Genomic DNA, 23,876 nt, shown 5'->3' with positions numbered 1-23,876 from the left:
CCTAATTCGCTTCCCTAATGAAAAGAACAATCAGAACTTCCGCCGATCTGAGGTTGATACCTTCAATGACACTATTGATCAACTCGCGCTCCTTGAGCTCCCTCTTCTTGATCGCCAATTCACGTGGTCAAATAAGAGAACATCCCCCACATTTGCTCGGTTAGGTAGAGTTCTTATAAACATAGCCTGGGAAGCGCTTTTTCCAAACACTCACCTGACCTCCTTCCAGGCCTGCAAAACTATCGTGTAAAACATTTGCAGCCCAATGAACAAAAAAAACATTGGGCCTGTTGTGGACTCTACGGCTTCTCTCGCTCATAATCTGGAAAAAAACTGATCCGCTCTCAAATCTTGGGCCAAATCTCTTCGGCCCATCTACCAACGGGAGGCAAACTGCAAACTTGCAATCCTAGCTCTCGATCTGAAAGAACAAATTGCCCCCCTCTCCTTTCTAGAGCAGAAGCTTAGGCTCACAATTTCTAACCTGTTACAAACTGCTATCAAACAAAAAATCACCTTCTGGAAACGGAGGGGTAAGATTCGGGGGGCTATCGACGGCGATGAAAATACCAGGTTCTTGCATGCCTCGGCCACTCAACGCTCATGGTCGAATAAAATTTCATTGCTCATCCACAAAGACTCTGAAATTTTCTTACACGAGCACAAAGCGGAGATCCTAACAAACTATTTCAAACAGCTCATCGGCTCTACAAAAATTGAAACCTGGAACTTCAACTTACTCCAGCTATACCCGGAAACTCTACCTCAGCTTAGTGATCTAGCTAACCCGTTCTCCCAAGATGAAATTCATCAAGATTTTCTAACCATGAACACAAACGCTAGCCCTGGACCAGATGGATTTGGGCCCATTTTCTTTCGAAAATACTGGCACGAAATCAAACACTCAATCTTATCGTTCTTTTCTGCTTTTCATGATCAAACAGCTTCCCTCGATCGTTTCAACCACGCTTTCATGGTTCTCATCCCAAAAACCCAAGCCCCAACCTCTCCCGATGCTTTTAGACCAATCTCACTACAAAATTGCACCCCAAAAGCGGTGGCCAAGGTTCTCACGAACAGAGTAAAACCTATTATCCCACTACTCATCCACTATGACCAAACAGGGTTACTCCACGGTCGCAACATTGCCGAAAATTTTATCTATGCGGCAAACATCCTCAGCGCTTGCCACACAAGAAAAGCCCCCACCATGGTCATCAAGCTTGATTTCAGGAAAAGCTTTCGACTCCATTTGTTGGTCCTCTCTCATATCTATCTTACAAGCAAGGGGTTTCCCTCCAATCTTCTGTGCATGGGTACAAAACATTCTTCAGACTGGCAAAACGGCTATTCTCCTAAATGGCAATCCGGGTCCTGGATCCAATGTAGAAGTGGGCTTCGACAAGGTGATCCCTTCTCGCCATACTTGTTCACCATTGTAGCAGACGTCCTCCAAAGATTGATCGCACAGGCGTTCCGGCAGAACGAATTATGTCACCCCCTTCGTTCGAATGAACCACCAGCAACCCTGCAATATGCCGACGACACACTTATTATTGATGCTGCTAACACTGCCGCAACTACAACCCTTAAAAACACACTGCATGATTTCGCCCTAGCGACTGGCCTAGTCATCAACTTCCAAAAAACTTCGCTCCTCACCATTGCCATGGACACCACCACTCAAAACAACATCGCTGCAACTCTCGAGTGTAATTTCTCCTCCTTCCCATTAATCTACCTAGGCCTACCCCTCTCTCCTACCAAACTACCCCTCTTAGCTTTCGACCCTATCTCAGATAGCTTTCGAAAATTCCTCTTCGGATGGGTAGCGCGCCTGCTCTCTCGTGGAGCAAGACTAACTTTACTGACCTCGGTCCTAGATTATTTAACTATTTATTTCATGTCTGTTTTCTGGCTACCTAAGTCTATCCTTGTTAAGGTCGACGCCATTCGAAGAGCCTTCTTCTGGTCCAATGAGGATACTTGCACGGATGCCAAGTGTCTGGTTGCGTGGAAAATCTTGAAATCTTGAAATTCAGAACCGCCGCCTGCTTATGAAATTCTCCTTCAAAATTATGCAACACCCCAACATCCATGGACACTGTGGTATCATCACCAACATCCTCTTGGCATTGCAACAAAAAACCCTAGGCCCTCCGTTCTTTGGAAAACTATAAACAAAAACCTCCCTCTCCTAATTGATCACTCCTTTGTGATCACCTACAATGGCCTCTCCACCTTCTTTTGGCTAGACAAATGGATCCTTGAATCACCACTACAAAAAGTTTTCCCCCACCTTTTCTCTCACTCCATAGATGACAAGGTTCTAGTGGCTACAATTTGCCAAACCAGCTTATTATCGAACCTTCGGAGCCGTCTTACTAATGCTGCTGCTCGTGAGTTGGACTGTGTGTTGTTGCTGCTGCAGGATTTTCAACAGGTGGACCGACCAGACGAGCGGTCCCTCACACATGGGCTATCATTCTCAGCCAAGAACGCATACTCTTCCATTGTTGCTGATGACTCAGTCGACCCACATCATGATTTTGTTTGGGCTTCCATGGTCCCGATCAAAGTCAAGATCTTCGCATGGCTTCTACTTCATGACCGGCTAAATACGAAGGCCAACATGTTTAAACACGTTGCTCAATCCACAGCTTGCCCAAGATGTCAAGACCCATTCAAGGATGCTCTTCACCTCATCTCCACCTGCTCCTACGCAACACAAGTCTGGACTAGCCTGGGACTGTCTGCCCCAGCCTCCCTCGCTGCTCTTCACCAACACCCATTGATTCAGGGTCTCAACCCAAACATCTGGCCATCGGTGGCGTTGACAGTTTCTTGGAAACTCTGGGACTCGAGAAATGCTCTCGTTTTCAGGAATGAAGATCACTCTCTCGGAACAACGCTAAGAAATATTGTAGCAGACTTCTCTTTTGATAGTCGTAAGTCATTCTACCTTTTTTGGACAAGTTTTATTGTGTTTATGTATACTATACAGTACCGTTTTGCCGGCTTTGATAGTCATATGTCATGCTACCTTTTTTTATACGAAGTTGCATATACTAAAGAAGAGACTGGCATCATTGTGTGTATGTAAATATTTGTAAGGTCAAATTAACCTACATCATACGATGTGCCATGCCTACAATCACATGGCCTTTCCTTCCCACCTACAATTAGTGAAAATGAACAGATTTAATGATTGTTGGTAAATTGGAAATATTTATACCCAATTGCATCTACAATTATTCATGTTTTACACTTAGAAGTTGAAGTAATATCCCAACCGTATTATTGAGCCAAGTGTCATGTCTACTTCATTTTAGATACAACAAGTATCATGTCTACTTGATACATCTTTCTATATCCCTAATAATAAAGCACGGATTGACTTCGTGGGTTTACCGTCACAATACGTTTCTTGCCGTGAATTTACGCTTTCAGTTTTTTCCATCTATATTATTTTCTATATCCGAGGTGGTACTAATCTTACAGTTCGTTTCCTACGTTTGATCATCAAACGATCGCCTGATTCCACCGATCGATCGCTCGGCATGGGCCTTCATAGGTCGTGTGCTTGGTTTCCACCGATCAATTGCTAGGTATGGGCCGGCCCATTTAATTAGGAGCCAACGCTGATCATTATGTGTTTTTTCTGCCTGTAAGTGGGAGCCCCTAGCTGACGCTCGCGTGCGTCAAGAAGACGAGCATTCACGGAGGGCGCGATTGGATGGGCCGGCCCGTTTCTTGACGTTACAGTGAGCCAGTGCCAAATATCCCAAAAAAGTGTGATGTACGTAGGAATCGAACTCCCAACCCAACGAATAGAGAGTTAGCGTTCCTTACCACTGGAGCTGACGCTGCGTGACCACTTGAGAACTATATGTACTGACTGATCCGAAAATAAAAAATTGACCGTCGAACATTTTTTTGATATACGTTGAAAATTTTCGTAATATATGATGAACATTTCTCAAATACCCATTGAACCTTTTTTTGTCATATATGCTGAACAATTTGAAAAATACATATGTAACATTTTTGTGATATAACCTGAACAATTTAAAAATACACATTGAACATTTTTTAAATTGTTCGGAGGGCAATTCCATACTATGAACATATATGCTGAACAACTTCGGAGGGCAATTCCATACTATGAACATTTTTTGAAAATATGAATATACGCACTGAACAATTTTCGGATACACATTGAACATTTGTGTAATATACAATGAACAAAATTAAGAAACATAGTGATCATTTGTATATTTATTGAAAAAACAAAACTAAAACAGAAAAACCAAAACCAAAAGAGGAAAACAGGACAGAAACCAAAAAACAGTAGAGAAACAGGAGAAAATCAAACCAGAAGAAACGTAAACAAAACTAGAAGAAAAAACCGGAACAAAATCAGAAGAAAAACACAAGAGAGAAAACCAAACGTGGAAGAAGAAAAAACTAACGAAAGAAACATCAGCGAACGAAAAAGAAGCACGCGAACTCTGTAGTGGGCCGGCCCTATATGCACGCGAACGAAACGGCTGTGATCGTTTCCTCGACAGCTTGCCGCCCGCGCGCGTCAAATAGGAATTTCCCCTGTAAGTATAGGCTAAGGCTGCGTTCGGTGCAAGGGATTTTCACAGGATTTCTGCAGGCCTAATTTCCACGGGAATAAATTTCAGGAAGCCCGTTCGCTTCGCAGGAAGTAGTTTGTTTGTTCCACAGGAAAACGTCGCTAACCTGTACTTTTCACAGGAAAAATAACATCTACTCGTACCAAAGGGAACGCCCGGTGAAAAACTGAAAATCCTCCCCTCGCCCCATCACTGTCCCGCCCCATCCCGCGCCCTTCTCCCGCGAGCTTCGCGCGAAATCGACATGGATGACCACCGGTGCAGCATGCCCAACCGGCGGATCCGAGCACCTACTCCTCCTCCTCCTCCACCTCCTCCACCTCATCCGCCCCCTCCCATTGTCCTTCGAGCTCCACCCCCCGTTCCATCGACACAAGTCACACAAGGGTTGGAAGATCTGAAATTTGGGGGAAGTGAGGAGATCTTGCAAGAATTAGGTAATTCGCTTCATACATCTTGCTCTCTCATTCAGAAATCTCAATCTGGTGTTCAATTTTTTTATTAGGACAGATCTGTTTCTCTTTGTATAGTGTGGTAATCTGATTAGTTTGATTCGGGATCTCCAGTGTGCTGGGGCGTTGGTGGTATCATCCCGGGTCCTGGCCTCCCCTTCAGAACGAATTTGTTGCAAAAGAAAAAGCAAATCCCAATGCTAAACTCACTTCTAATCACCGGCCCCTCTAATCACCCGGCCTCTCTAATCTCTCCAGCCGTTTTGGGGGCGTGCCCTTGTTTGCCCCCCACTTAAATTCAGCTCACACCCTCCGCCACTGCCCCTGTGTTTCCAAGTAGTAGCATATAGTTCTGATTAGTTAAATGGTAGTGTGCGTACATCATCTTCAGATAATATTTTTTTACCACAAATTAAGCAAGCATACATGCACTAATGTATACATATATCACTGCAGCAGCAGTTAACATTGTGCAGCTATAGCATGGCGTTCCTAGCTATCTTAAAAATTCTTTGAGATTATGTAGCAAACTATATTATGGATCCAGAGCATTAGGAAGACTGAACTTGTATGCGCACATGAGCAGTTAACTTGTTATTCGATAACTATTACTAAAATTGCCCTTTTCCTGTCATTAGGTACCAACAAAAATTGTGATAGAGCTAGCTGGAATCACAAAATGAAGTCATATCTTATTTGGCTCTTGAAAGAACATGATGTCCCAAGATATCGAACACAAAATGCATGGAGCAAAGAGGCTTGGAGAAGTATTGTGAATGCATTCAATATAAAGTTTGGTTTATCACTCACAGTAACGCAGATAAAACAAAAGGAGCAGGATCTGAAGAAAGATTTTAAAGCTATACAAGACTTGATATCTGAAAGTGGTTTCGGTTGGGATCGTGATAGAATGATGGTGGTTGCTCCGGACAGTGTTTGGGAAGCATTAAAGGCCCGTAAGAAAAAAGATGCCCTCCGATGGCAAGATAAGTCATTCCCATACTATAATGATCTATTTGCTCTATATGATGGTAAGTTTTAAATCATTGACTTGAGTTATGGTTTGTCTTGTACAATGTTCTTAAGTGAGATTATTCTGGACATAATTCATGCAGGGCGCTATGCTCAAGGAAGGAGTTGTCGTGGCATGGATTATTATGCAAACAAGGCCAGAGAACTCTCTCAGGTCACTACATCATATTCGCAACAGTTGGAAGGTCCCGAGGAGCATCATCGCTCACCTACACCGAACTTACCTGCTCCTATGGAATCGTGCATGCATATTGATACTGAAGAGGACAATGGAAGCACTAATTGGTTCTGCACCGATGATCCATTACACCTAGAAGCTGTGAACTCAACTCAAGTGAAAGATTCTGCATTACATGTTCAATCAGAAGATGCAATACCAACACCATTTTCTTCAAAGCAAACCCCACATATGTCGATGGAACTTCCAGAAGACATACGTAGAAATTGTCAACCATCTCATTATGCTCCTGAGCTTACTAGTGCTAAGAGGGGGAAAAGACAAAAGACTAATTCTAGTATTGATGATTTCCACGAGAGGTACCTGAGCCTCAAAAGAGAAGAGATGGAACGGTTTGCAGCCATCGAGGAGAGGAAATTGGAGGATCCCTATAGCATACAAAAATGCATTGCTGCACTTGAGGGGTTGCCGGATTTACAAATGGGAGATATACTAAAAGCAGCTGACCTCTTCACCAACAACAAGGACAACAGGGAAGTCTTCCTCTCATTTTCAACTGATGCATTACGACTGGGCTGGTTAAGAAATAAAATTCAAAACACCTAGTGTACTAGCTATGGGAATATGCCCCTTGGAGAATGCTTTTGTGTTAATTACAAAAGTGGCTTTTGTATGTTGCTGTAGGCACTTGTACTGCTGAGTTAATGGTACCAAATTATCATGTAGTGCTAAGGTAATAGGCTAGGAAAGTGCACGTGACTTTTGTGTATGTGTTCTTGGTCAGATGTGCTAGTACTAATGCAATGCTAAATGACACTTGATCACAAATCCTTTTGATTGGCTAGAATTACTTGCAGTACAAACCAAATTATTTTACATTTATTACATATGGTTTATCGCCTTGCATTGTAGTCAGCCCACATTGCATTTGCCATGGCATCTCGCATGTCATTCCCAGCTTGCCTCATGCTGTCAAATAATGGCACATCAACATTGTATTTGGTATCCCCATCTGGTACATCTTCCATATTGCTTTCATTTATATCTTCAGTGCATCTGTCCGGCAATGACATGTCACCATCATGTAGCCGTATGAAATTGTGCATCACACAACAAGCCATAGAAATATCAACTTGAGTGTCAATATCATAAGACGTAGCAGCCTTTAGTATGGGATACCTCTTTTTTAATATACCAATAATTCTCTCAACATGATTCCGAAGCTGAGCATGGCGGAGGTTGAACAATTCTTTGGCGGATTGTGGCCTCTGCTGTACTCTTCCCTGTTCTTGCAAATGATACCTTGTTCCCCTATATGGAGCAATGAATTGAGGTGTGTTTGCATAACCCGCATCTACAAGATAGAATTTACCAGGGGGTACACTAAAACCATGCTTAAGTGAGTCTTGTAGAACTCTTGCATCTGAAGCAGACCCCTCCCAACCAGGATGTACATGCACGAACTTTAGATCAAAGTCACATGCGACCATGCAATTTTGTGAAAGGCCTTGTTTTCTGTTTCTATATGGATCTTGTTGCCCAGGTGGAATGGTCATGGGAAAGTGAGTGCCGTCAATAGCTCCAAGACAATTCTGTAAATTTCATGCTACAATTAGAGATATGCAAACATCAAATTTGCCTAGTATGAATTTACCATGTCAAAATAGAACATAAGTAGTACCTGAAAGTATGCAAATTTTCGCTGCCTTAAGATGCGATGTGGGTGTAGGGACGGCAATCGTATGTAGTTGCATGATAGTGATGTAATTGCATTGAGCACAACTCGAAAATAATAACTAACCGTTGATCCACTGTGTTGGAATATATCTTGCACTGTCCGATTGCTTGCATTTTTTGATATTGTGTATAGAAATATAGCTACTTGCTCTTCCACGGATACATATGTTCCGTCTTCAAGTTTGCACTTCTCACACAATTTTTGAACTAAGGCTTGAAAGATCTCTCTCTCCATGTGGAATCGTCTCTGGCACAAGACCTCATGGCCGGTAAGTGTTTCATGCATGTATGTGGATCCTGTGAGGATGGATGTATGTATTGGCATTTTTGTGGATGAGCTGCTGCCTTCTAATGTAGGATGTATGAGAAAAACGAATTCATCTTCATTTTCTGATCGCCTACGGTAGTTTGGATTCATCGCTTGAGTGAGAAATGTGATGCTGAAATGAACTCAGCAGTGAGGAATGGCTGTGGGAATGGTTGGCTGTGTGATGTGTGTTGTTCTTAAGCTTGTGCATCTGTACATATATATAGAGCAAATGTAGTGCAACGGCTAGTATGTGTAACGGTCAAAACTCAAGGCAACGGCTAGAAAGCTTCCTGTGATGCGAACACACCTCATTTTTCTATTCCTCTACTTTGGAGACCTGTGATTTGTACTGTACACCCAACCTCACTTCCTCTATTTTTTCCTATCCCTTTGCTCTGCTCTCCTCCAATCCGAACACAGCCTAAACATGTTGTAGGTTCGTAGCTACGTTGCTGGGCCTGGGCCGCAAGTCATGTTTCCAGTTCTCGCGCAAGCACCAAAAAAACGATGCCTGAGGTGGAGATCGAACCTGTAACCTCAGGTGTTGTGTGCTAAGTCGGTAGCCAATAGGGAAGGCATAATGATGTGATGGTGTGTGGATATTTTTATTTGAATAGTTCCACCTCGCCAATTAAACTAATTCTCACCAATTCATATACGTTCTCAAGTTGTCTAGAACATCAACCTATATAGCTGGCGGCTAGCTAGGTGCTGGGATACGAGATTAGCATAATATAAACGTTGCCTTGAGAGAATATGGAAGCAGCCAGTGTAGCGGCCAAAAGCTAGACATAAAATCTTGATGACAAAGCAGCGGCTTGACGTTTGATGACAAGCAAAGAGCTGGGCATGTATGTATGATGGTGGTGACAAGTAGTGCCCAAAGCCGTGGTGATCATAGCGGACGGCAGCAGCTTGCCGTGATGACATGCAAAGCAAAGCAGCGTGTTGTTGCATGAGGAGTAATCTGGCTGTTCAGACCATAGCAGTGATGTGATATACTACATCGACCATGAATTCATAAATCAAATCTTGGAAACAATTTCGACAGTGAAAAGCATCTATCGCACGAATGCGGACATTTGCAAGAAGATGCAATGAAGAAGTAAAACCCATAGTACAAGCAGGAACAAGTATGTATTGCATTCTCTTTACTAGCTATGAGAAAAGGTAAACGCCTACTTATCAGAGATTTCCGTCCAACTCAGATCTTCCATCAGTTCTTCTCTTTACGAGCAACCAAGATCTTCTAGCGGTTGCCCTCAGAGGGGAGATAATCTTAGAACAGAGAAGAAAAGGAACAGAAGGTGAGCCAAGGAGCCGATTTCCTGTCTTTCCATCAGTTCTTCTTCGTCTCATCCAGGAGAGCAACCGCCGTCGTTACTCCAGTAGCCAGCCGGCAACAAACCGACAAAAGGATCAGTAGTCTACCATGACGGCATGATGCAATGGCTGCAACATCCCGGTGCGGAGATGCCCTCCAGCCACAAAGCGACACAATATGCAGTAGTTTAGCGAGCCCACCAGCCATGGCACGGCACAATCAGCCAGAGAACTCGGCAAGCACATCCAGACCAGAGACACTATATGCCACCACACGCCGGCGGCAGTGCGCTTGGCAAGCACAACCAGTCCAGATGCACGACACCACTACATGCGGCGGCAGCGGATCCTCCCAGCTCCTTGGATCGAGGCGGCTACAGGCTGCGGCTCTTGGCCCCGACGCCGCTTCTCTCGGTGCGGCCACCTAGGCATGTCTGCGGTGGTGTAGCACGATCGACCGGCGAGCGGCACGGATGCGTGTGGCAGCGCGGCTCCATCATGGCCTTATGGATGGCCCCTGTTGCACCATATAGGCCCGTAGCACCACCTCCGCCATGATGTGCGGGGAACTTGGCGTGTGCTGCCACTCTGATGGACGAACGCGCATGGCAGGTGTGATATGCGCACTATCGACAACTCTCGAAGTCAACGCATCACATGCGTCCTTCCTTCCGTCGCCAACGTCATGAGCATAGCAAGGGTGGCCAAGCTCGACGGAGCAGCACGTGAGATCTCTTTGCTCCGGCGAGCGGAGGCACCGGGCTGACAATCAAGATCTTGGAGAAACATGGCTACAACCATAAGGTAAATATACGTTGTAGGTTGTACTGCTTGATAGCAGATGTGATATTCCAACTTGAGATACATAAGAACTAATTGGCGCACGCAGCTGCAAACCAGCCGATGGATGGATGGTTGCATATGGATCTTGCGTTGTTGTACTGCATATCTCTTGACAAGTCTGGAGATTTTACGGGAAGGGCTGGAGCTGCAAAGCCTGATGATAGCTTTTTTTTTAGACATCCTCGCCAGGCTTTATTTAAATTGTCACAATATTTACAGGGATAAAATTCAAATCTCCGGGGAGGCCTAACCAGACACGGCGGCCTAACCCGAGCGAAAGTGCATACCTATCAAGATTGTGAGCCTCAAAATTTGAGCTCCTAAATTCATGGACAAAATTACAAGCAATAAAAGCATTCGATCTCTCTATGATTTCATGTACGATTGCTGCATGATTCGACGATGTACCTTGCTTGATTTCATCCACCACGATCTTGCAATCAGACGCCACTTGTATCTTATGCACATATAAATCCTCCGCGAGCGCCAGTGCCTCTCTTACCGCCAATGCTTCCAATGCAACAGGATCAAATATGTGTTGGAAAGTAAGAGAAGAGGCACCCAGGAAAGTGCCAGCCACATCCCTACATATTACTCCAACTGCACCAAATTTTCCACTTGAAACAGCGGCATCAACATTAAACTTCACGTGATCCAGTGGCGGAGGTTGCCAAAGAGCTGACCTGGGCATCCGGCTTGCATTAGTCCGTTGTACTGGCGTTGATAGTATCTGTATATCCCTCAAAAAAGCATTGATGAAAAGATGGATCTGCATAGGGCTGTCACATATATCCTCATGAATGGCTTTACGCCTTGATCTCCAAATTGCCCAAAGAGTAACAATCATGCGAGTAAATTCTTCATGCTTTAGTTTCTCATGCATTGTGAAGATCCAATTTTTAGCATTTAAACTCATGTTGTCACACATATGCTCCACTATCTCTTCCGACGAAAGAGACCAAACGCACCTTGCAGTAATACAGTTAATTAAAGCATGTTTCCAGCTGTCCTCCGCTGGGCAGAATGGACAGGCCAGGGTTGAGGCCATATGTCGATGATGCAAAATGTCTGAAGTTGGTACCGAGTCATTGCACCATCTCCATACAAAATTTTTCAGTTTCGAGGGAACCTTGATGTTCCACAAAGACACCCACGCCTTCTTCTCATGTTCGTATGCTGAAGAGCCTCCATTACCAGCCAATTTTCTGTCCATATATTGGTATTTTCGCCCGTTCCAATCCGCTTCATGATGCCATGTGCAACAGCATTTCGTCCATCAATAATAGCCCTCCAAATCTGCGACGGATGGGTCCCAGTTCAGAATTTAAGAAAGAGTTCGATGGGAAGTATACAACCTTTAGTATCCTTGCACTCAATGTCGCAGGCCACTCAACCAAGCAACCAAGCGCCATGCTTGTCTTGCAAGGAGGGATAGGTTGAATAATTCTATGTCTCGAAAGCCTAATGCTCCCAAAGATTTTGGTTGAGTGCATACATCCCACGAAACCCAGCATGGCTTCCGTTTACCCCTGTTGCTTCCCCACCAGAATTGGCGGATCATTGAAGTCACATTCTCACAAATGCCACGCGGCAGCCTGAAGCATGCCACAGAATAAACCGGAATAGCTTGGGCGACTGCTTTTATCAATACTTCCTTACCCGCATAAGATAATAACTTCTCCATCTATCCTTTTATCTTTTCCCACACTCTGTTCCTCAAATATATGAAGGTTCTGTTCCTCGAGTGCCCTACATCAGTGGGCATGCCAAGATACCTCTCACTCAATTGTTCATTGTGCACATCAAGCAAATTTTTTATGCCATCGCGAACAGATTGAGGGCATCCCTTACTGGAAAAAATTGATGATTTTGCATTGTTCACTCGCTGGCCAGAAGCATTGCAATAGGTAGTCAACAGGTTTGACACTGTAGTCGCCCCCTCATTACTCGCTTTGAATAGCAGCAGGCTATCATCAGCAAAGAGAAGATGGTTAACAACCGGAGCTGTTGGAGCCACCTGTACTCCCACGAAATGCGCTGACTGAGTTTCAGATTTCAAAAGGCACGAAAGGCCCTCCGCTGCAATCAAAAAGAGGTAAGGGGAGATTGGATCTCCCTGTCGAATACCCCTGGTAGGTTTGAACTGATCCAGTTTATCTCCATTAAAAAGTACTAAAAACGATACTTACTTGATCATGCCCATGACAATTCCAATCCAAGATCTTGCAAAGCCAAGTTTAATCATAATTGCCTCCAGATACGACCACTCTAGCCTGTTGTAAGCTTTCATCATGTCCAGCTTCAAAGCACAATGACTGTTGGATTTGGATTTGCTCCTCTTCATGAAATGCAGGCATTCATAGGCACATATAATATTGTCCGTGATCAATCTTCCAGGAACGAAAGCAGATTGTTCCTCAGAAATAATGTCAGGCAAAATTTGCTTTAACCTATTCGCCACCACCTTGGAAGCAATTTTATACAAAACATTGCATAGACTAATCGGTCTGAATTGAGTGAGGAGAGTTGTATTCATTACCTTTGGTATTAAAACCAAAAAAGTATCGTTGATACACTCTGCACTTTCTTCCGCCTTGACGATTCTTAGCACCGCCTTAGTTATTTCTTCCCCACACACGTCCCAATGCCTTTGATAAAAGTGTGAGGGGAAGCCGTCTGGTCTAGGCGACTTTGTGGGAAACATTTGAAAAAGCGCCACTTTCACCTCTTCACTCGTGTAGGGAGCACAGAGAGTGTCGTTCATGTCATTCGTGACTTTCCGAGGCACATGTGCTAGCACTGCCTCCATATTCGTTACTCCCTCTGATGTGTAAAGATCTTTTTAGAAATTGGAAACAAGAATTTTCAGCTCTGCCGGATCGTTTATCGTGACGCCCAAAGCATTGGACAGAGACTTGATCATGTTTTTCTTTCTTCTGATGCTGGCCCTCATATGAAAAAACTTTGTATTCTTGTCTCCCGCTGCTAACCATTCGATTCTCGATCTTTGTCGCTAGAGTATTTCCTCTCTATGATACAACTCCACAAGCCGCTCATGAATCTTTTGCTCGACGTGGCTCGGACCAGTGCGTAGAGGATTATCTCTCAATCTTCCAAGCTCGCATTTTAAGTTTTTTATTTCAGTCTGCACTGAACCAAAAGTGTGTTTATCCCATCGACCCAGGCTTTGTGACAGCGCAAGGAGCTTTTGTTTTACATCCTCCACCCGACCACTAGGGTGCTCCGGTGACCAGGCAGCCTGGATTTCATCCCTCAGACCATCATGAGACTCCCAAGCTACCTCATATCGAAAGATTTTACTAGTAGCTTTTGGCTGCAAGGGAGCACTGTTGAGTTCAAGGTGTATTGGACAGTGATCAGACGTGGCCGCCACCAGATGTGACAAGCTAGCATTAGGGAACATGGTACTCCACTCAGCCGATGCTAGCGCACGATCCAACCTTACTCTAGTGAATGTACCACCAGTTACCTTCTTCTCAAAGGTCCAGAATCTACCCTTGAAACTCAAGTCCATCAGCATGCACACATCAACCATGTCCCGGAATGCTTGAATCTGAGCATTACTCCGCTGTCCAACTCCTTCATGTTCGTCCGGACGAAGAACTTCGTTGAAATCGCCTATGCACAGCCAGGGTAGGCTGCTTGAAGAGCTTATGTTTTTTAAAGTGTCCCATGTTTGATGGCGCAAATGAGTTTGAGCCTCTCCATACACTGCCGTCATCCTCCATGGATCCCAGCCAGGGTCAAGAACCTCCACATCCACATGGTAGTCCGAGTAACCTAAAATATTTATTTTTATTGAATTATTCCAGAAGAGGCCTATACCTCCACTCCTACCAACACTATCAATAGCATAGGCATTATCAAAGCCTATAGAAGCTGCTAAACTCTCTACTCTTGTCTTGCCAATCTGAGTTTCTAAAATACAAAGCAAAGCAGGGGCATAGTTCTTCCCTAAATCGCGAAGTTCGCGAAATGTCGACATTTTTTTAAAAGCCTATACGGCCCGGCCGGTCTGCTGTTTTTGTGTTACACGTGTCAACTCTGCATAGTTATGATCTGTTTTTTTTTTTTGCAGTTCTGGCCAATTGTGCATGCATTAGAATGAAATAGCTTACTCAAAGTCGAATTCTACTATTCTTATTGAAGAGTTGTTTGTATTTGTAATTCTTTGGGGGGATTGCAATATTAGGGGTGAAAAGAATGTATGTCGTGCATCTTTTTTGTTTTGCATAAATAATTTCTTTATATGCTACCATTTTTCAATTCCAGTTTTGATGAATGTTTACTCTCGTAAACGCTGCATATGTCCCATCTCGATCTTAAGTGCTAATGGGGAGTAACGAGGTTCATGCAACGCAAAGTAGGAAGTTAGTACTAAGCCAATAGCAAGTTTGGCTCTATTTGTGGTTGGGTGGAGGAGGGATATATTGTGATGCATGATGCTGAAAGCCTTTTGATATATGTTTTATATTTTGAAATAGGATTTGTTCACTTTGTAACCTACTAACTCAGATATTTTAATAGCTTCCATTAGGAAAATCCATCTCTGCACCCGAGCTCATCTACACCCGCGCTGACGAAAAAACTCAAAACAAATAGTGGAAAAAATCAAAAACTTCCCATTTTTTTGTGTGGTAGACAATTCGGTGCGTGAGGTTCGCTGCAATTTTTAAATCATTTGGACGACAACATGTGATCCGCCTCATCGAGCGAGGACGCGGGGTGCTGCTGCTGAGTATACAGGAACCGCCTCATCCGGAGAGGACTCGCCGCTGTTCCACAACGAGGACGCCGCCGAGGTCGTTCCGCAACACGCCATTGTTCCAGCAATAAAACGCAGGTTTTGTCGGCCCCTAAATTGTCTCCTTTGCTGATAATGATTATTTATTTGTCCTTCCTCTGCACAATTGAGCGCATGATTTCAATTGCCATCATACAATCTGCATCACATGCCATGCTAAATGCAGTTATGTCATTTGATTAACAAGAATACTAGATTCAACATGATCAGAGCATCAGTGGCCTTGAATAGCAAGCCTGTTAGCAACACACTGCTATTGATTTTTTTCAGCCATGTTCAGAGCAAGAAAACTATTTTGTCTTTTCAATGCAACCTTAGGAAGATTACCAGGGAGCCCTAATTGCAAAAATTAAATCTTGATGACTACAAAAGTAAGGTGTGCAGTAAGCAAGTTTAGAGAGGGACATATCAAGTTTAGTCTGAATTAGAACAAGACAGGTTTGACAAACAACACACTTCTGGCCATTGTTTAATTGATTTTTATTAGGGAGCAAAGATATGCACACCTTCCTTTTCTTGAACTATGCTGAGAGCACATAGTTTCATGTTGTCAATTCATAGATCATCACAGGCTTAGAACTTGCTCTACAGGAAATTAGTAATTCTCTGTACTGCATTTTTTCGAAGTAAGAATAAAATGAGACATGAGTTGTGACACTGCAGGACAATGAGACTATTTGAGGGTCTATTTTGTGCACAAGCTGAATTATTATTGTTTGGGCAATCTGATTATGTAATGTTTAACCTTTGGGTACAATGGAAGTTACCGACAGATGTTGTGTAACTGAACTAATTTCTCTCGTTCGATTTACCGCAAAAATGTAAATACTAAGGATGTGCAGAGAGAAGAACAAAAGTCACTGATTTGGGGAGATAAATAATGTTAGCATAGAAGAGCATAGCAATTGTTCTTTGCAAGTTGTAGTACATAGGATCTTAGTAGTGAAATTATTCTAGGTGTTGTTTGATAAGTATGTGTCATGGTATTAACAAAGCAATTATTTTGAACCGTTTATCCATCTATTATTGCTGCTGCACACTGAGGTTTGATTCTACATATTCTGTATATGCTACATGAATATTGATGCAGAAACTATTGTTCAACTATGAAATTAAACTGTACCTCCACTATGCGATTGAAGCAGCATACATATTTTGGGCTTTCGTGGTTTTGGGTCAGGTTTAGTATTGTTCTTAGTCATACATTTTGTACAAGCTGGTATTTATTTATGCATTCACATACTGTAGTTGCTGAAAAGTTCACATTGTTTCTTCTCCTGTGCTTTTTATTCTGATTTGCTCGAAATTCTATATCAGGAGGATTTATGCTCAGTAGGATATATTTGGGAAGACTAGAACCTTATAAAATTTGTTTACTAACTTATGTAATGCTTGAAGAATTGTCATATTCAGTATCATTGTTGTTATCTAATGCTTGAAGTACATCTCAACTCCGGAATTTTCAGTAGATGATACAGCCATCAAAAATATTGAAACTACTCTCAATGATGAAACTTAAAAGACCAAAGGAAATAATTTAACACATTCAACAAAGATTATTCATAGCCTCTGTAGTTACGAGTCTTCCATGATGGAAAATCTTGAAGGTATTGTATTTGAGAAAATTGTTGTTTACACCCGTTGCAACGCACGGGCTTTTTTGCTAGTCTCTTCTTAATAATAAAGCACGGATTGAGTCTCCGGGTTCGCCGTTGCGGCGTTTTTACACAAAGGCCCCTGTGGTGTTTAAGAATCAACCCACACTTCATGGAGACACAGGATCCAACAGTTTCCGTTTCGTACGTCGGCCTCCAGCCGGTGGTATGTTCATGTTATGGACCGCTAAAATAAGTGTGGATCAGAATTTATTTTATGGGCCACTAAACCGAAGAGTCCAGCCAACTGAACTAGCAAACAATCACATCACAAGTCACAAGGATTGTTCGGCGGCTAATTAAATAGTACCACCTCGAATTTTCACACTAAATTGTATCAACTTAAATATGTTTGCAAGTTGCCTAAGATATCAGCAGGCTTCCTCACGAAGAAACAAAGAGGAAAATCGGCGGGCGAGGCAAGGAGGCGCAGCTGGCACAACAGAGTCACCGGTGGGCGAGGCAAGGAGGCACGGCTAGCACACGAGGAGCTCCTGCGGTAGATGCGCTCGCAGTGGCCGAGGCAGCAACGGCAGGGAAGACCCGCGGGACTAGAGGCGGCGGTAAAGGCATGGAAGATAGAGGATGGTCGCGGGTGGAGCTGTGGTGGGTGTGTGATCCTCCTTGCCGCCGGCGGTGGGGCAGGCCGTGGACGCACTGCTCGGCCTCCTGCGTGGGTGACGGCGCAAGGGGGCGGCGCAAGGGGGAGGGGGTCGGGAGGAGGCTGAGAGAAATCGGGATCGAGCTCGGGGGTGACTAGGGTTAAGGAGGGTTGGCTGGGCCTTGGGCGAAAAGGCCGACTGGGCTCTGGGAGAAGGAAAAGAAAGGTGGGCTGGCCTTTGATCTAAAGAATAGAAGAGGGTTTTCTTCTATTTATAGAAAAACATATTTATTTGGAGGCCAAAATAATAATTGAGTTTCCCTGAATTTGGCTTAAAATATTTAGAAATAAATGGATTTAAATTGTAAAGGGTAATTTCCAAATAATGGCATAATTTATTTGACCTCTCTAAATATTGGGAGGATATGTTGTATGGGTTATAAAGAGAACCACCATGTGAATTCCCTCATTTTAAATAGATCAAATATCTAGGCAATTTCATTTTTTGAAATATCATTTAATTAAATGTGAGTGTGAACTGGGTGACAGCATGTTAAAGTATTTAATCCAAAATTTGTGGTATATGCACTTCATCAATTTTCTAAATATGTACAATGAGGGTGAAAACGTAAGTGCTTCTTACCACCGACGATTCAGATATAATGCACTCCCAGGGACTACTCTCCCCTGTTTCAGTTTGTTGAGCCTATCTCATTATGTTTTTTGTTGGTAAGTCCTACTTTTATTTCTTTCCCTCATATGTTTACATTATGTGAAACATTCAATTCTTGCATGCAGTGATTAAATAGAACTCACCATGTAACATTTATACTCATTCAGAGTGTCACGACATGCATCCACCACAGTTAATGGAGATTAAAGCATGGTATGCATTTCTTCTACATATCGGCATGCGCCTCCCAACTTCTAGGGATGTTGTCATGCCGCGTTCATCGGCGTTTTGGACACATCAATTTCCCCCCGTAGCAACGCACGGGAATATGTGCTAGTAATCTTTCCCTAATAACAAAACACGGATTAACTCCGTAGGTTCGCCGTCACAATATGCTTCCGCCCAGTCGTAACACGCTTTTACGATTATTATTTGCACCGTTTGATGAGAACAATAACGGTTTAGATTTAATAGTTTTTACATAACACATATTTAACATGTATATGTGCCAGCACATTGAGTTGTCACATATATGCATAGGTAAAAAGAATTAAAATAGAAAATAGAAAAATAGAAACTATAGCAGACTAACGGACACGTACGCCAAATTATCTGTACTAAATTGGAAACTTAGAACCATAGTCCATCACGTTTCATCCTCACAAAAAATACCTATCAGGTTTCTATGTGCACCTAACGGCAGGGAGACATTTTTTTTTTGCATCGAGGGAGACATAAATTAAAAAGCAACAAGGGAACATGCGTTACTTCAATCTTTTTTTTTTGGCAGCGAACTTCGAGCTTTATTAAACAAAAGTGTTTGCCGGGCAGTCAGCCATAAGGCTGCTAACCAGAAAACTAAGAGTTTCAGAGATCCAGCTCTTGGTTACAGACACATTACATGCCCGCTGCTGAAGCCAGATATGTATCAGAACTGAACACCGGTTATTAAAAAAATACAGAACACTGGCCAATATATCAAAACTGAACACCGGCCAGGCCATCTAAAAAACCTAAGCCCAATCCACAAAAAAGGCCCAACACACAAGGAGTCGAGCGTGTGTGTGGGCTGTGGCCGGAGGCTGTGTGGAGATGCTGAATGATGCTGTACGGCAACGATTCTGCAGAGCCACAATGTTAGCCAAGTCGTTCATAAATTTGGACCTCAAGCTACAATGAGACAAAAATAAGAAAAATATATTCAAAACTGACATTAAAATAATTTAATACTGCGAAATAATTTATTGTACTTTAGTATCGCCTAATAACAAATCTATATGTATCTCGAATATATCAATATATACGTGTAGAACTAGGGTCACTAAAGCATTCGCAAAATGCAATTCCAAGAGGGGAATTCTGAGTGGCATATATGGTTGAAATTTGAGTAGTAATACTCTATAAAAAATAACAAACAAAATGTTCATGTTTTAAAAAACGTTTGCAAATAGTATAAAATGTTCACGAATTCAAAAAATATTCTTGATTTTAGAAAATGTTTAAAAATTTGTAGAAGTGTTCATGAATGTGAAAAATGTTCATGATTTCACATATGTGCATGAGTTCAAAAAAATGTTCATGATTTCAGGAAGAAATTGAGAGTGATAGTCTATCTCGGTGATGCAGCAAAATATGGTCATGCCATTGAAGATTATGATTTTTTTTCTCCTGATGCAACGCACGGGCCCTTTTTACTAGTAATAATAATAATCTTTTCCTAATAATAAAGTACGGATTGACTCTGTGGGTTCACTGTCACAATATGCTTTCTTCTTATGTCATAATACGCTTTTACGATTTGTATATAGACAATAGACAAAATAGTAATATAAACAAGGTGGTATTAATTTGGGATCACAAAAAATAGCCGGCGGCCTGCGCGCTCCAGTGAGCCGATCTGGGCCTGCTACTCTTTATGTATGTACGAACTAAAATTTCGTTAAAATTCCTTAAAACGCTCCTTCGTTCACGGGCTGTTGCACTTGGGCCGTTACTGTCTAATGGGCTTGGGCAAAACCCGTCTGGACACACGAGCGAGCAGTTGGCCCAAAAAAATACACAAGCACACCTCTACTCGACGGCACCGGCGGCGCCGCCGCCGCCACGCGCGGCTGGTCTTCCTCACCGACTTGCCGCCGCCCTGTTGCTCTCCCCCTCCCCGTCCGCCCCCAATCTTCTCCGGCGCCACCACAGCCTCCTCTACCTCCTACCTCCTGCTGCCGTCTATCTCCAATTTGCATCGAAGTCGGTGTCCGTGTTCGTGCGGGACAACTTCTTCAAGACGGAGTGCCCAGCCCGAACTCCACAGGGACTTGGATGCCATAAGACCGAGCCCTTGACGGAAATCCCCAGTAAATCACCTCGCATCACAACTTTCGAAGAACCGTCCAATATCGCGCAGAATTCGCCGGAAGAACCTCCGCCGTCCGAGCCTGCTACACCTGACCTGAGGCGGAACAACATCCGCTGTCCGAACGTGCTACACCTGAGGTATGTGCCAGCTTTTCCCAAATTATTCTGTAAAATTTTCATCTACAGTCATAAAAAGTACAGTTCTCCTTGGTCTGGTATGAACCATTCATAATTGGGTAGATAGTTTTCAGTGATTGTAAATATTTGAGATGCTACACTTCTGTTTGATTCTCTGTTTTCTCTCTTTTTGATTCAACTCCATGAACAGGTAAGTTCACGAAGAAATCCTGTTTGCTCCCTGTTTGATTCGAGCCTGAAAGATTCATATTTTGGTAGAAATATTTGTGATGCTCCTTTTGTTGCATCACAATATCCATCTCAAGTATGCCAAAAGAGGAAGACATGCTCTTTACAAAGATAAACTAGATCAAAAGAATTGAAATAGGCAAGAAACATTCATTGCATGTTAAGAATATGGTCCTGTACTGAACCTTTTTACTGTAAATTCGTATTTGTTCTGCTTGAAAAAGCTAGGTCTGATCTTTTGGTAATGTCATAGATTCTTTGCTGAACTCCCTTGGTGTTGGTTGTTCTTGAACTTGAGAAACTTGCGGTCTATAATTGACATCATTCAGTTCCTTGATGAAAACAAAGTTGCATGTCCATTTAGTCTAAAAGTCATATTATGTCTTGAAGCAGTGGAGCGATGCACAGATAGGTGTGTCGTCCGGTGAGCGGCCCTCCACTATTTTTTCATAGAAGTTCACTTAGTTATGTAGCAGCACAGATGTTGCCTACTGAAAATAGGAGCAATCATGTTATTTAAAAAAAGTGAGGCGAGTCACTGGCCTTTGCATCACAATGATGCACACAGAGCCTAGATTTATATCAACAAAATAATAGGAGAAATTTTGTTGTTTGCATAGAGCCCAGATTTATTACCAAAGTGCACATGGTGGTTTCAATAATTCTAAGAGCATACATCTTATCGATCTGAGATCCATTTTTTTTCCAATTATATCAAGAGCATACATCCCATTGATCGGAAATTAATCCATCTCTTTTGTATTTTCCTTGTTCTATAAATGTCTAACTAGGTTATGATTATTGTTAGTTGACGACACAAGAGAGAGGAAGATAAACCAATTTAGTTACCACAATAAGTTTGTGCCTACAAAGTGTTACTCATATTCCACTTTTAGATGAGTTAGCCACAACAAGCATGTTCAGGAGAAACCGTTGAGTGCTTCATGCCACGATCATATCATGATGAGATCTGTGTTTTTTTCACTCAAAATTAACTACCTAATGGTCTGATTAGTTTCTCTATGTGACAATTTCTTGAATAATAGTATACAAGTGCAATTTCCTGTCAAGGCATATGTTCTTCTGTACTTATATAGTGACTTTACAATAGGTTGAATAGATTTGTTTTCAACATTTCCTTCCGATTTGTGCATCTGCAATTAGAAGAAAAAGGTATGTCGTTTGCGTATGTATTCTCGAGTTTCTACACCTGTTTATTTTCACCTAGGTGTTCTACACAAAGAAAAGAGCATGATAAACACCAGCTGTGGGCAATCCTGCAATTTGTCCTGACTATTTGGATTCTACAATGGTAAACCTGGATAGCTTTAATTTTGCTGATGGGATGTTTGCCCTGAATTTATAGTCGTACCATTACGCGATCCATTGATGAGAGGAAGAAAAGGTTGATGATAGTAACCTCGACAAAGAAGGTCACCAAAGTTAGAAGTTGTGCACAATAACAGATGGGATCTGAGTTATGATAAGCTAAGAGTGAACCCGGAGACATGGATGAGTGAGACAAGTGGAAGGGGTGTGTGTATGGTGCATACATGTCGGCGATGATAGTCACAACTTGAGGGGTTTTGCTCACTTGCTCGGTCGCAAGTGCATCATCGCTTAGCTATGGAATTGAGATTGCTAGACTTCAGTCTGTAAATGAACAAAAAGCTAGGACTGATCTTTTAGTCAGTTTTGTGTCAATGAGTAAATCAGTGCTCGAGATTAGTTTTGCATCATATATAATACCAAATATATTTATGTGTCAGCCGTATGCTGCCTATGGTGGTGGCAACAACCTATTCTGTTTGTTCCCTGTTTGATACAATACAATGTTGATTTTATCTTTGCACAATCTGAAATATTCGATGAACAATCTAACGGTTGGAGGCTTACCTTTTATTTTTGTTGAGGGTTAAGAAGATTTAATTAAATCGTTCGCACGAACTGAACATGATAATGAATACGCAATGCATATCTTCCGATAAGCTTCAGGAGCAACACATATGAGATGTGCTGCTTCAAAGCAAAGAAGGCATGCTATTTATCTCTCGTCCCTTCTTCCAGTATACTTGCCATGCAGCAGCAGAGTTGAGCAATATCAGAAGCATGGGGAAGTTGCGAGATGCTTTTCTTCAAGGTTGTGTTCACTTTCACTGAACTGCAACCAACTACTCTAAGAAAGTAATACATGAGAAAATAATTCTTCTCAAGAAAAACATCTTCTGTCTATGTCAAGTGCTTTGTTTGGGCCGAACCAAAATAGTTAAAGACATTAATAAACTCTTCCCACCAAACAACCAACTATATGTAAAACTTCCCCCAAAAAAACGCACTAAAAAACTATGCTGTAAAAAACCTTAACACAATAAATACAGCTTAAAAATGTTCAAAGTTTCATGCATACTTTCACTCTATTTTTGTTTCAATAAAATATGTTCAAACTTAAAAAACTTTAAAATTTCCCAAAAAGCTTACATTTTTACTAAAAAAATAACCATTTAGAAATGCACACTTAAAAATTCCCAAGTAAACATTTAGAAGTGTAAAACAAGAAAACATTTTTTTTTCAAAAAAATCTGTTCAAGTTTTGACATAAATGTTCAAATTTTCATTAAAACATTAATTATACTTAAAAAGTTGTTCTGTTTAATGAAAGCATTAAGTTTTATTAAAAATAAGGAAATTTCCACATTTAACCATACAATCGATGTTTATTAAAATTAGATATAAATAATGGTGCACAATGACACATGATAAATAACGGGCATTTTTTACTAGTAATATATAATCTATCTCTATCCCTATCCCTATCCCTATATATATATATTATATATTATATATATATATATATATTATTATTATTATATAATAAAGCACGGATTG

The 23,876-nt window shown here is 42.1% G+C and overlaps 2 protein-coding genes across 3 annotated transcripts; both read left to right on the top strand.

Annotated features, from left to right (window-relative positions):
- Positions 1-4,810: 4,810 nt before the first annotated feature.
- LOC123108482 (uncharacterized) lies at positions 4,811-7,150 on the top strand. Of its 2 annotated transcripts, none has more exons than XM_044530264.1 (3): positions 4,811-5,080; positions 5,734-6,126; positions 6,211-7,150. In XM_044530264.1, the coding sequence occupies exons 1-3, from the start codon at positions 4,888-4,890 to the stop codon at positions 6,909-6,911; spliced, it is 1,287 nt and encodes a 428-aa protein (XP_044386199.1). In that variant the 5' UTR covers positions 4,811-4,887; the 3' UTR covers positions 6,912-7,150. The 2 variants fall into 2 exon arrangements, with proteins under 2 accessions (XP_044386199.1, XP_044386200.1); XM_044530265.1 differs by having other exon boundaries at positions 4,812-5,080; positions 5,756-6,126.
- Positions 7,151-20,187: 13,037 nt separating this feature from the next.
- LOC123101821 (uncharacterized) lies at positions 20,188-22,745 on the top strand. Its single transcript, XM_044523099.1, has 2 exons — positions 20,188-20,762; positions 22,357-22,745. The coding sequence occupies exons 1-2, from the start codon at positions 20,188-20,190 to the stop codon at positions 22,451-22,453; spliced, it is 672 nt and encodes a 223-aa protein (XP_044379034.1). The 3' UTR covers positions 22,454-22,745.
- The last annotated feature ends 1,131 nt before the right edge of the window (positions 22,746-23,876 follow it).

Source organism: Triticum aestivum, chromosome 5A, assembly GCF_018294505.1.
Source record: "Triticum aestivum cultivar Chinese Spring chromosome 5A, IWGSC CS RefSeq v2.1, whole genome shotgun sequence".
Lineage (NCBI taxonomy): Eukaryota > Viridiplantae > Streptophyta > Magnoliopsida > Poales > Poaceae > Triticum > Triticum aestivum.
Note: the sequence above shows the minus strand (reverse complement) of the source record. Positions and strands in the feature narration are given on the sequence as shown.